Source organism: Lolium rigidum, chromosome 4 (assembly GCF_022539505.1).
Source record: "Lolium rigidum isolate FL_2022 chromosome 4, APGP_CSIRO_Lrig_0.1, whole genome shotgun sequence".
NCBI lineage: Eukaryota > Viridiplantae > Streptophyta > Magnoliopsida > Poales > Poaceae > Lolium > Lolium rigidum.
The window spans coordinates 240,208,132-240,221,099 of NC_061511.1; the positions used below are offsets into that span (position 1 = coordinate 240,208,132).

The 12,968-nt window shown below is 50.1% G+C and overlaps 2 protein-coding genes and 1 pseudogene across 2 annotated transcripts; all 3 read right to left on the bottom strand.

Moving 5' to 3' along the window:
- Nucleotides 1-967: 967 nt before the first annotated feature.
- Nucleotides 968-1,381, bottom strand: LOC124648479 (annotated as a pseudogene).
- Nucleotides 1,382-10,118: 8,737 nt separating this feature from the next.
- On the bottom strand, nucleotides 10,119-10,550 carry LOC124648480 (cysteine proteinase inhibitor-like). Its single transcript, XM_047188240.1, has 2 exons — nucleotides 10,389-10,550; nucleotides 10,119-10,298 (listed from the first exon to the last, which is right to left on the bottom strand). Exons 1-2 carry the CDS (start codon nucleotides 10,548-10,550, stop codon nucleotides 10,119-10,121), a joined length of 342 nt encoding a protein of 113 aa, XP_047044196.1.
- Nucleotides 10,551-11,922: 1,372 nt separating this feature from the next.
- LOC124649982 (cysteine proteinase inhibitor-like) lies at nucleotides 11,923-12,525 on the bottom strand. Its single transcript, XM_047189552.1, has 2 exons — nucleotides 12,373-12,525; nucleotides 11,923-12,273 (listed from the first exon to the last, which is right to left on the bottom strand). Exons 1-2 carry the CDS (start codon nucleotides 12,508-12,510, stop codon nucleotides 12,094-12,096), a joined length of 318 nt encoding a protein of 105 aa, XP_047045508.1. The 5' UTR covers nucleotides 12,511-12,525; the 3' UTR covers nucleotides 11,923-12,093.
- Nucleotides 12,526-12,968: the final 443 nt, after the last annotated feature.

Genomic DNA, 12,968 nt, shown 5'->3' on the forward strand with positions numbered 1-12,968 from the left:
CAAAGGTGGATGAAATAGGGAAGAATTTGATATTCCTATTTGTCTATACAAGCTTATTGAGTTGGCCTTAATATTACCACTAGCAACCGCATTGGTTGAGAGGATTCTTTTCACAACGAAAATCATCCAGTAAAAATTGCATAACAAAGTCAACAATGAATGGTTCAATGATTTGATGATACGTTACACCGAGCATGAGATATTTAGCCAACTTGATGACGTTGTTATTGATCAATGGTTTCAAGCCATGAAAAAGAGGAGGAATCATTTACCTCGTATCAAGACGAATATATTTTGAAGCTATGTTTGTATGATTTACTAATCGATATGTTTTAATCTTCTGGAGTTTCTTTATGGGCGCTTTTGGACATTTCAACTTTTATCATCGACCGTCGTAATTTCATTAGTATTTTCGGAGTACTTACAAATCGACCATATCTAATACTAGCTTATGAGCATTTGTATTTGTTGTCAACTTGTGAATATTCGAATGTGTTGTGAACTTGTGAACATTGAAATGTCTTGTAAAGTGTAATGTGTTGTATTCATATTTCCGCATTAAAAATATTGGTAAAACACTATTGTCTCCAATATGATGCTTAACCTTTCCTGAGAATTTTTTTAGTTGCCTCGATGAATTCCTGGGTTCGCCTCTGACCCTATCCCTATGAGCACCTTCGAGAAATTGAGTCCAAAAAACTGATTCGTCAGGTCTTGAGATTGGTGAAGTCACCACAAACACCTCGCTTTCGAAGAGAAATGTTGGTTGTTGAGAGTTACAACATGTCCCTGCCATTATTCAGAGTTCTGGCGAGCAAACCGTAAGCAAGTGTATATGATTTCTAGGATAAGCTACAGCAGTTTGCAATGTCAGTTGTAGTTTGCATTCATCATAAAACACGTAACAGCCAGGTTCGTTAGGCTCCAACCACAAGCTTGAGATCAGATCACATATGAGTAATTTATCTTAGGCGGCCGGCTTGAATTCCACGAGCCCCTTGAAGTTCTCCCACGTCTTTACCCACACCTTGGCCTCGAAGAGCTTCTTGACGCCGCCTTCCATGACCTCTATGGTCAAATAGTGCATGAACCCGGCCGGCCACCAGCTGCTGCCTCGCCTTCACCAGCCTCTCGAACTCCAGCAACACGTTCTAAATCCAACAGTTGTTTCAGAAGAAAAAAAGCAAGGAACAGGGAAGGGAAATTTATTCGGACCGGGTGGGAATTGTCTTACGGCCTTGGCGTTGTGCTCGGCTACGGCGAATCGGGCGAGCTCGATGGCCTCGAGGTTGTTCTCCCACCCGGCCGGGGCGTCCTGGATGCTGCCGATCGCCGGGGGCGGCGGGGGGCGCCGTCGACCGTTATGCGGCGCATCGGCCATCGCTGCTGCCGTCTGGGTCGGTGCACTCGGTGAACGATCAAGGACGCTTCCGAGAGAATAGATTCCGCGAAGCCAGACAATCGATCTGATATCGAGGATCAATAAAACGTTAGAATTAGAACAAATCACGAAAGAGTCCGTATTCTACCAAACCGTGTACAACAAAATAAGGATTAGGCGGAGGGGATAGGGGCTTTACCTCCGATTGGTCCAGCAGGGTGCGTTTCTGCTGATGACACGGCCGGGGAGGTCGTGGGTTCAGGGAGTCTTGGGCCTGACTCAGGTTTCAGGCGGGACGGGATATCCCGCCAATCCGCTAGCCCGCCCCGCAAAATAACGCCCGCGCGGCGTTGCATCCCGCCCCGCTAAGGCTTTGTTCGGTTGGTCCCAACCCGACCGGGATATGGCCGCAATACCCGTGTGTTGGCCGGGATCGCACGGACCGGGAATCAATACCTGTCCACGCTAAAATTGTGTTCGGTTAAAACCCATCGGGATCCCACCCCGTTCTGTTCCCCCCAATTCCGTCCATATCGCCGGGATTAAAAAACTCGAGTCCCACCCCGTGGAACGAATCCTAACTGCTGTCTGTCTAAAAATCGCTCACCTCCCGACACGAACTCTCTCGCGCGGCATGGAGACGACGGGAACGTTCATCTTTCTCTCTACTCCGAGCCCTCTCTCGTGACCCGAAGGCTGCTGCGGCGGCGCGCGACGCAGATGCGGGCGGCGCACGACGCAGATGCGAGCGGCGCACGACGCAGATGCTGCTGCGTGCGGGCGGCGGCGCAACCCAGAGGCGAGCGAAGGCGGCGGCGCGAGCCAGAGGCGAGCGCTGGCGGCGGCGTGACGCAGAGGCGGGCGACGGCAGCGGCGCTCCTTGTCTTCCTGCCCCTCTTCTCAGCTCCAATTTTTTGAGTTTCTCAAGTTGTAGATTGGGGTTCAACCGAATGACATAATCACAAGAATTCTAGGGGGAAGGGAAGAGTTGGGATTGGGGTGAGGGAGGCGGGTTCACCCAAACCCCCGGGTGCTCCTGTACATCGCTTTAAGCGATGCCAAGAGACCGAAACGCTCAAGGGAACACGACCTGGGCCGGCCCATTTGCGTCCGCGGTCGCTACACCTCGGGCCGGCCCATTTGCGTCCGCGGTCGCTACACCTCCGATCGATGGGGACTCAAATTGCTGGATTCTATCGGTATGGTTTTCCGGTGGATTTTTTTGAAACATATTTAAATTTGAATAAATATTCGAATTTAGAAATCGTTCAGACTTTGAAAATTTTCAAACTAGAAAGTTGTTCAGATTTTAAAATTGTTTAAATTTGAAAACTGTTCAAATATGAAAATTGTTCAAAATTCAAAAATTGTTCAACTTAAAAAAACATATCCGAAAACTGTTCAAATTGGAAAATGTTCAAATTTGAAAATTGTTCAGTTTTAAAAAATATTCCAGTTCGAAAAAAATGTATTTCAAAAATTGTTCAGACTTTGAAATTGTTCATATTAGAATAATAAAAATAGAAAAAAGATGAAATATGAAAAAACCGAACATAAAAAGTAAAAGCCGAAGAAGAAAACTGTTCCAATATGAAAATTGTTCAAAATTCAAAAATTGTTCAACTTAAAAAACCATATCCGAAAACTGTTCAAATTGGAAAATGTTCAAATTTGAAAATTGTTCAGTTTTAAAAAATATTCTAGTTCGAAAAAAATATATTTCAAAAATTGTTCAGATTTTGAAATTGTTCATATTAGAATAATAAAATAGAAAAAAGATGAAATATGAAAAAACCGAACATAAAAAGTAAAAGCCGAGGAAGAAAACCGAGCAGCAAAAAGAAAAATCGAAGAAAACCGTGAAGGAAACAGCGACCTGATCAGCACAGAAACGGAAAAATCTTCTATCGCTAGTATTGGGCCGGCCCATGAAATTCTGTCTCTGAGCGGCGCCCCAGATACGCATCGCAATAAGCGATGAATAGGGATTGCCCAAACCCCCGCGGAGGTAGTTTCCTACGGGGATCGGTTCCACAGAAACCGAACAAGGCCTAAGTATGTGCGGGATGGAGCGGTAAAACCCGCTCGGCCCGCTGAAAGCCCGCTCAGCCTGCTACCGCCCGCGAGAAGCCCTTCGGTCGAAGCCAGTCAGAGTCCCAGTCGCTCCCCCATCCCCGCCCTCCCGCCGCAGCACCTCCCTCTCCCCGGACGCCGCCGCACCTCCATCTCCTCGACCGCCGCCGAACGTCCCTCTCCCCAGCCGCCGCCCTCCTCTCCCTCGTTCCCGATGCCCCAACCTCGCACTTTCTGATGGTAGGGTCGACGGCGGCGGCGCCGCCATCTTCACATCCAGACCGCCCTGCTGGAATCGTGGACGGAGAAGCTTTTCCTCCAGCGCCTGACGGTCCTCTGTCGCCAACTGCAACTGGCGTTTTGTTGCCGTCCTCTGTACAAATCAGTGCCCAAGACCATCTCCAACTCCAAGCTATGTGACACAAAGATCCTCCACTGTTCGATGTTTGATCAAGATCTGATGACCTGTTCGATGGATTTGGCTTGTAACCGGTTCCTCGGAGCTTCAGTGAGAGTCAATTGATGTGTAGTTCAGTTTGATATTAATAAATGCTTACATGATACGAAGTGCATAATTGAAGGATTGAAGAAATTTTAGCAATGGCAGCCTATTCTAGATGATATATCTGTGGTTATTATTACAAGGAAACAAGGGTAAAATCTTGAGTTATCTTCACAGGTAGAAAGCATAGAGAGCATAGAGGAGCAAGTCTCATTTGTTATCATTTAGGGATTATGTTCAGTAATATATATACAACTTGTAATACATGTGATGCTTTGATGCAAGCCTACCACTTGTAATATCTACGGAGACTGATGCACCACTAGAGCTAATAATTTCTTGATGTCAATTGGTTATTTTTTCTAATTACTACATTGATCAACAGATCGACTTATAAGAGTCAAGGTGGAGGAGGTTTCTGAAGATGACAATGTTCAGACTCAAGGTTATCTTATATGCAATACAGTACAATTTTTTAAATAGCTGTGAGATCCATTATCTCAGTACATTGTTTAGCTTATTGTGTGTAAGTTATTGACAATGTAACTGCAGCAGGTGTTTCATTACCGTCAACTTCCTAGTTAAGGTTCAATGGCTGGAATTGGAACAGGGGGAATTTTCTTTATCTCCCTAGTTAAGGTTCCTTGTTATTGGTGACATGAACTTGAAGAAGAGAACCATGGATGACAACCTTCTGGAGTGCCTTCAATCTGTGAACATTTGTTTGGTCAAATAAATTCAGTTGTGAAGTTACAGCCTGTAATACTGATGCTTTTCATGAGTCTCAGTTGAACATTTGTTTGATCAATTAAATTGTAACTTGATGATTTAGTAGTAAACTGCTAAGCATTTTGTTTAATTCTGTAACTTGATGATTCAAAGCACACATCAGAGTGCTAACTAGTTCTTCCTAATCAGCTAGCTAGCTAGCTCTTCCGAGTGATGAGAGCGATCAGGCAGCTAGCTATCCCCTGCCGAGTCCCGCGCTGATTCGTATGGCAAGCGATCACGCCGATCAGGCAGCTAGCGGGATATTGCGGGATGATTTGCGTATATGTACAGTCCCGCGCTAGGTGCAGCGGTTTTTTGCGGCACACCGCGCTGTCCCGCGCACGACGAGCTGTCCCGCTGAGCTCTGTAGCGAGCAGCCGCATCCCGCCCCGCTTGAAACCTTAGGGCATCTCCAACCGGGCAACCCATCCGGATGGGTCCAGCCGGACAAAAACCCGGCCCAGCGCGCGGACCCATCCCTAAAACGGATGCCCGCGGCGTCCGGAACGACGCAAACCCGGCCCAAATCTTGACCGGGTTTGCGTGGTCGCGGACGCGAAAGGCTGGTCGCTCGCGTCCGTCCGTTGTCCGCCCCTGGCCCGCGTGTCATAGGCATAAATAATATTTTTCATTAAATAGAACTCATTACAATTTTTTTTAGCTACTACTTCTATCCTAAATACGTACGGGGCCGGCGGCCTCGCCGGCGACTCCTCGCCGGCTCGCCGTCGGGGCCGTGGATTTCACTCGACGCGGGCGGCCCGTACGCGTGAGGATTCCACTCCGGCTTCCTACGGGCTGGGTGGCGCGTCGGCGGCGGCGCGGGCGTCGGCGGCGCGCGCGGGCGGCGGCGCGGGCCTCGGCAGCTTGGACGGAGGGCATCATCCTCCTCCTTTCCGCCCGCGCAGCTCGGGCGCGCTCGCGCTCCGCCTCTCGCGGCGGAACCATCCGCTTCCCGCATAGCTCAAGCTCCTGCAGGGCGGCGCGTTCCACAGCGATGCGCGCCTCCAGGCGGACGCGGCCGGCGGCCTGGGCCTAGTGGTTGTCCTGCCGCCGGCGCATGCGCTCTTGCCGGCCGCGCTCCGCCGACGCAGCATCCTCCCGGGCGCGCCGCTCGGGCGATGACATCTGGATGAGGTGACGGGCTGCTCGCATAGCGAGCAGCTCGTTCTTCTGGCCGAGGAGGTCGCCTAAGCCGCGGCGGCCGGCCCGCCAGATGCCCTCGTGCTCCTTCGTCACGCGCGTGAGGTCGGCGAGACGCTCCTCGATGGCGGCGTTGATGTTCGCCGGCCGCGAGGTCCTCCGCGCCGACGGGCTCCTCCGCGGCGTCCGCCCTCCTCCGCGGCCTCGTACCCGGCCGTCCGCGGTCTCGTGCCGCCCTCCGCGGCCGCTTCCCCCATCTCCGCGACACCGGCCTTCTTTGCCGCCGCCTCGGCGGCGACGCGGAGCGTCTCGTCGTCGGCGACCCACCGCGAGTCCGCGCGCTCCTCCTCGTCCGTCCGCGGGAACCCGGCCCGGCGGCGAGGGAGAGCTTGGCCCATGTGGCCCGAAGGGTGCGCGGCATGGCGCCGGAGAAGGTGGAGGGAAGAGAACGGTGATGCGGTCCGGGTGAGACCGCCGCCGTCTTTATAGCCGGCGGTCCGGCGGGAAACTTGGGCGCGAGCGCGCGCCAATGGCGTTGCGCGCGCGGGAACCTTGGTGCGCGCGGGATCTTTCCCGCGCGTTCCACCGCCCACCATGGCTGTCCCGTCGAGGCCTCGCCATGGCGCAGCGCCGCGCAACGAAGACGAACCACGTGGCGTTTCTTTGGGTCGCCGCGTTGGGCGCCGCGTGCGACCCAAACGGACACGCGGACGCGGGGCGCTGTCCGCGTGTCCGGGCGGCCACGCAAACGGCCCAAAACGGATGGCCCAGCGCGTCCGTTTGGGTCGCCCGGTTGGAGATGCCCTTAGGCCTGAGGAGGCGACCCACCCACCGACATTGCTGGAGGACGCGACCCCTCCTGATACTGTGGCCGGCAAGAAGCGCGCCAAGAGCCCTCGAAGGTCGGCGCTGACTGGGAAAAACGTGAATAGAGCAGGTGCGCTCTAGGCACTTGCACACGTTTTGACTTTTTCTTTTTTATATCTCTCAAATTATATAATATTTGGATTTGGTTTTTATGCAAGTCACTCAAAAATAACAAACAGAATGGGGGAACAATAGTTCGGAATTTTGTTTGCAATTTCAATTTTTAAATTATTTTAAAATTTAAAATAAATTCTTGAAACATATATATATATATTTGTATATATGTATATACATGATGACATAAAAATCTAAAATATTTTTCCCATATTCTAGTTGCTATGTTTAATTGATCTGGAAAATTTCAAGTTCAGATTTTGTGTGATGTGAGAGATACAAAAATAAAAAATTGATTGAGAGAAGAAAAGAAATAGCTAGCACGGATCTTGATGCAGTATGGACAGTCTAGATACGGGTGCTCACTGATCACCTCCTCTAAAAGTCCTCTCTTCGCTGACTGTAAGGAAGGGGCACGACAAGAAGACGTTGATCGAATGAAGGCTCTGGTTGCGCCGTTGGCTAGATGGAGCCATGGTGGCGGAGATTGCGCCAATCGTGGCTAAAATGACCTCGAAGAAAAGGTCCATTGCTTGCACTATAAAGCAGGGCCTGTTTGGGCAATGGCTAAGAGATTGTGGTCCTGACATGGGAGAGGAGGCCCTCCCTGAGTTCTTCTTGTTGTGGTAGAGGTTGGACAATTTCCATCTGGCCCCAGACCACGATGATGTGCTTCTGTGAAGATGGTCGGGCGACGATTGCTATTATACCAAGTCGGCCTATGGGGCCTTCTTTGTTGGCCAGGAGAAGGCCACTGACTCCGAGGAAATTTGGCGCTCGAGGGCCTCTTACAGTTGCAAGTTCTTCGCGTGACTCTCTTCGAAGAACTGTTGTTGGAGGGTTGACATGCTTCAACATCGTGGGCTGCCCTGTCTGCTGGCTTGCTCCCTCTGCGAACAGGAGGAAGAGACCTTGCATCACCTTCTTCTTGGCTGCGTGGTGGCGCAGGAGGTCTGGGTGTGGACACTCCGTCCTTAGTACAAGCTAGAGTGGCTCCCAGAGGCGGACTCTGACCTTCTAGAGTGGTGGACTTCTTGCTCCTGCCCGGTGGCTCATAGACGGGACATATGGACTGCTATCATCTTGGTCTTCTGGTGCACCTGGAGGCACCAGAACAACGTGGTCTTCAATGGTGTGGTGGCTTCGGAATCCTCCATTAGGGAGAAGATTAGAGAGGAGTTTGATAGGTTGCGGCTTGCTAAGCTCTTTCGTGGCACGCATTTTGTATTTCCTGAGATGAGTCATGTACCGTGGCAACATGGAGAGTAGGTGTGAGTGGGGGAACTGTCTCCCCTGTGGGTAGCGCTAACTTTGTTCTTTGGCACTGTTCTATATGATTGATACACCTTTTCATGGTGTATTCTCGTCAGTGAAGGCTCTGATTTACAATATTCGCATGTTCGGGTGAGAGAGTCACCGCACCCAGCAGGAACACTATATGGAGCAAAATAGGATGGACATCCCAGGTCTTGAGGAAACTATCAAAGAAGACTTCTCCGTGGCTGATCTTCGTAGCCTTGAGCATGCGAGACAATTCATTTGCAATTGGCTTCTGGCGACAGGGCCCTACGGGGGATGCTTTTGGGCTCCTGTGATGACTGTTTCGAGATAAGGGAATGGAAGAATGGATCTTTCTTCATAAATGCATCAATACTCCAACGGAACAACACGACACTGATGATCATTGCCGGATGGAAAAGTTCCTGGGGAAACTTGAGAGGGTGGTGTTAGACTACCCATTACCGATTGTGGTGGGTGGAGATTTTAATCTCATTCGCTCGGTGGGGATGAGAGTAATGATAATATTAACTGGCCTAGGGTGCCCCGATTTTATTAGTCTATTGCCGCGATATCCCTCCAAGAGATTTGTTGGACTGTGGCCTGGTTCACATGGACCAATAGACAACGTTGCCCATCCAATGCGTTCTGGATAGAGTGTTTGTGCCTCCAGCCAGGGAGACTCGTTTCCTCCTGTGTTCGCTGACCGCAAACACCAAGATTGGGTCTGGCCACAATGTGCTTCTTTTGAACGATAGGGAGGGGATGATATTCGACCCGATTCACGGCTTGTCATTTATAGTCTGTACCGCTACTGTTAGGCATGTAGCCCCTTAGACTAAGATCAGGGGATCGTACTTGTTTGTGTGCCTGCATGGTCATGTGTTGTATCAGACTTAGTGATGGTTGCCATTAGTGGCTTTATATATAAAGTCAGGCCCGAGGCCTTTTAGTTTATGGTAGAAGAGAGATACACGATGCAATTCTGATGCGGCATTAGAACCCAACTTCTCGCTGTAACGCTACTGGTCGCTCCGCTTTCGGTGGCCTTAGGGCCTTGGAGGCGTGGCGGACGGCCGCCTCTTGCTGGCAGGAAGGTTTTTGTTTTTGTTTAGCTTATTTTAGTGTCTTCTTCGGGATGTTGAAGCGATGGCTACATCCTAAACTCAGAATAAGGTCCTCCCCAACCTACCCTCCCTCTGGTGGTGCAGCGATGGGTCTTCTAGGACCAAGTCGGTTTACGTGTTCGTTGGTGTGGTTTCGTGTGAGTCTCTTCCAATCACCGGTTGTCACCATTGATGATGGTTGCTGCTCTGATGTGCTGGTTCTTTGGGATCTTAGCACGACGACTTCCCGTATGTCTACTACAATAAATTCTACCCGCGACAAGTTTTGTCTGGCTTTGGTGATGGAGGGGCGAGGACGGTGGCGCGTCTTTAGCTCGCGCTAGTGTAGTCGTCGCTAGGTGATCCAAATGACCTATTTATATATTTTTTATTGCTTTTAGATCTGTTTGTACTTGTGTCGATGAATATTAATAGATTGGTGAAGTTTTCGTAAAAAATATTTAAGTTGTAAATCTTCGTCGCTCTCCAATTTAGATAGTTTGTTAATGTGTTTTGTTTGCTATAGTGGCCCTCCATCACGAAAAAAATGATGTCGTAGATTTGTCTAAATAAAAATGTGTCTAGACATAATGTAGTGTATAGAAAATTTCCGTGCTTGAGTGATAGATGTGACAATGAAGTGGCTGAAGAAATATTGTGCCATTTCTGTCGTGCAGGCGAACTAGGGATGGATCAAAGTAGGTACAACTCGACGACATGTTTCATTTTCGAAGTGCATCCAGATGTAATGCAGAGCAGGCTTTATTTGTCGTAAAACATCTAATAGCCAATCAGAGACTGACATGTTGGGTAGACTCCTACCACAAGCTTGAGCTAACATACTATTAATCTTTTTTTTATTGCGAGAAACATACTATTAATCTTAATCGGCCGGCTTGAATTCCTGGAGCTCCTTGAAGCTCTCCCACTCCTTTACCCAGACCTTGGCCTCGTAAAGCTTGTTGGCGCCGGCTTGGTTAACTTCGATGGTAAAGTAGTGCAAGGTCCCGGCCACCAACTGTCCCCTCGCCTTCACCACCCTCTCGAACTCCAGCGCCGTGTTCTGCACCCAACATAAGATCATCAATCAGGTAAACAGAGGCTGTATGTAGAACTCTTGGGATCTGGCGAAAATCCGTGAAGGGTTTCTTACGGCCTTGGTGTTGTGCTCGGAGACGGCGAACCGGGCAAGCTCGATGGCCTCAGGGTTCTTCTCATACCCCGCCGGCGCGTCCTCGACGCTGCCGAACGTCGGCAGCCTGCGTGGTGGGACGCGACAAAATCTTCCCCGGCAGGGACGCGACGCCTTGGCCATCGCTGCTGCCGTCCGATGCGTGGGTCGCTGCGCTGAGCCGCCGGTGGATGAAGAGGGAGGACGGCGACGGCCGCTTCCGAGAGCGAGAGCGCAGATTCCGCGAAGGGGGGCGATCGATCTCATGTCGAACGGAGTGGACAACGGTCGACGGACGTGGGGGACAATATGTGATCTGCCGGAGCGCGACAGATTTGGACGTCGACCGGGATGGGCGCGGCAGCGGAAGGCAGGCGGAGGCGCAGTAACCGGCCACGGTGCATGCGAGGGATGTTAACAACGGTAGGTTACAACCTTCAGGGTCAAGAAAAGATCAGGATAAATCAAAAAAAAAAAAACCCGGTTAATTTATATCCTACCAAACCGTGTACAACAGAATAGGGAATTAATTTGTTACCGAGCGAATTACCGGCCGGTTTATGAAAATTTATAAAACCATGCTCGAAGATAAAAGCCTACTCTCGCGGCATGAGTAATCCCAAATGCTTTGCTCCCGCAATGCTCCAAAGGGACGCCACCACTTTGATTTTTGCCATAACCAAGGTGGACATGGTGGAAGTGTTGCGGAAAACTCTAGCACTCCTTCTGTTCCATATTTCCCATGAGGTGAGCATAATGAGAGACGCCAACGACTTCCTTCTAGTGCTATTAATGTAGATAACCGACTACCACCATTCCTTTACCGAAACATAATTTTTCCACGAGGACGTATCCACCGAGGTAAGCCCAAGCTAAGTGATGATCATATTCCACACCCGCACCGTGTATCGAGACTTGAAGAAGAGATGGACCGCGGTTTCATCGACTTGGTTGCAAAGCTTACAGAGTCCACAATTTGGCCATCCGCGACACCGTGGCTTGTTTTCGTGCACTACACGCCAAGAGATTAAATCTAAGTAAGACAACAAGACATCCGGTGGATCTTCTATCATCAAGATATCTACCCAACCGGCATTGGAAAAAACATTGACATTGTTGCGGACCTTTAGCCTAGTGTCCACTACCTCTGAAACGAGATAACCTTGATATTCTTTCTAATTACATCATGCACAATTGCAGGAGAATGCGACAATTGACAAACTTTAATAAGTGAATAGATATGTCAGGTCTTTCTACGTTAAATTTTCTGACACCAACCATGCTCCTCTAGCGAGTTGAGTCCTATGGACCCAAATCTTCTCCTTGATGCGCTCAAACTTTTGATTAGTATAGAGAGTCGCTGGCGGGTTTGCAATCTGATCGGTAGACGCTTGAGAACATCAAAAGTACATGCCTGGTGGAATATTTCTCTTCCTTTGGTAGAGATTGTGTTATCCACGCGATGATCCAACTGTCCAGATATGTGGGAGGTGAAGTGGCAAACAAGTTCAGGGACTGATATAAACACTTGGAATTCATCAACTCAATGAGCGTGTTCCATTATGGGAACCATACCCACAAGTTTATTCATCATGAAGCACCTAAAGCCAGTGAGACCGACATGTTGGATAGGCTCCAACGACAAGGCTAAGTCGCCATATCAGTAACATAGTATATGCAGAGCATCTCAGGGTACGGGCTTGAATTCCTGGAGCTGCTTGAAGTTCTCCCACGCCTTCTCCCACACCTTGGCTTCGTACACCTTCTTGGCGCCGTCCTCCTTGACCTCGATGGTGAAGTAGTGCATGCACCCGGCCACCACCTGCAGCCTCACCTTCACCAGCCTCTCGAACTCGACCGACGCGTTCTGAATCAAACCAGATAGAAGAACAGTTGTTTCAGAAGAAACGAAAGAAGGAACAGAGAAAGGTACTAAATTCTTTGGGTCGGGTGGGAATTGTCTTACGGCCTTGGTGTTGTGCTCGGCGACGGCGAATCGTGCCAGTTCGATGGTCTCGAGGTCGTTCTCCCGCCCCGCCGGCGCGTCCTGGATGCCACCCAGCATGGGGCGGCGGCGTGGGCCGTCGTGCGCCGCCTTGGCCATCGCTGCTGCCGTCCGGTGGGTCGCTGCACTGAGAACGAGAGCCGTGCGCTACTGAGAACTGATTTCGTCAATCGTGAGGATCAATCTCCGTGGATATCGAGCGGATTGGATGCTTGGATGGGATTTATAGCGACGGTTGGGGAAAGGAATCGCTAGAGCGCGACAGATTTGGGCGTCTGGCAGCACGTCGACGGGATGGCGATGCGTTGCGAATGAATGCTTAACGCGGAAGGCAAGTGGTGGCCAAGTAAACAGGTGCCACAATTACAGAATCCCAAGTCCAAGTTCTCAACACAGTATAGTGGTCACGATCGAACTGGATTTTCTACCGTGCACTCGAGACGTCGAGCATATGTACCCACCGTCCGTTGATGCTTGGATTTTTGTGCCCTGTATTTTTTTTTTTCGTCAAAGCTGGCCAGGTTTTAGAATGGATAGCTCATTGGACCATTCTTGGG

Bases quoted from the DNA above. Each gene is read 5' to 3' on its own strand.
- LOC124648480 (XM_047188240.1), bottom strand. From the start codon at position 10,550: ATGGCCAAGGCGTCGCGTCCCTGCCGGGGAAGATTTTGTCGCGTCCCA. The intron at 10,299-10,388 runs GTAAGAAACCCT...TGTTGGGTGCAG, and splicing joins CCGAGCACAACACCAAGGCC to AACACGGCGCTGGAGTTCGA.
- LOC124649982 (XM_047189552.1), bottom strand. From the start codon at position 12,510: ATGGCCAAGGCGGCGCACGACGGCCCACGCCGCCGCCCCATGCTGGGT. The intron at 12,274-12,372 runs GTAAGACAATTC...GGTTTGATTCAG, and splicing joins CCGAGCACAACACCAAGGCC to AACGCGTCGGTCGAGTTCGA.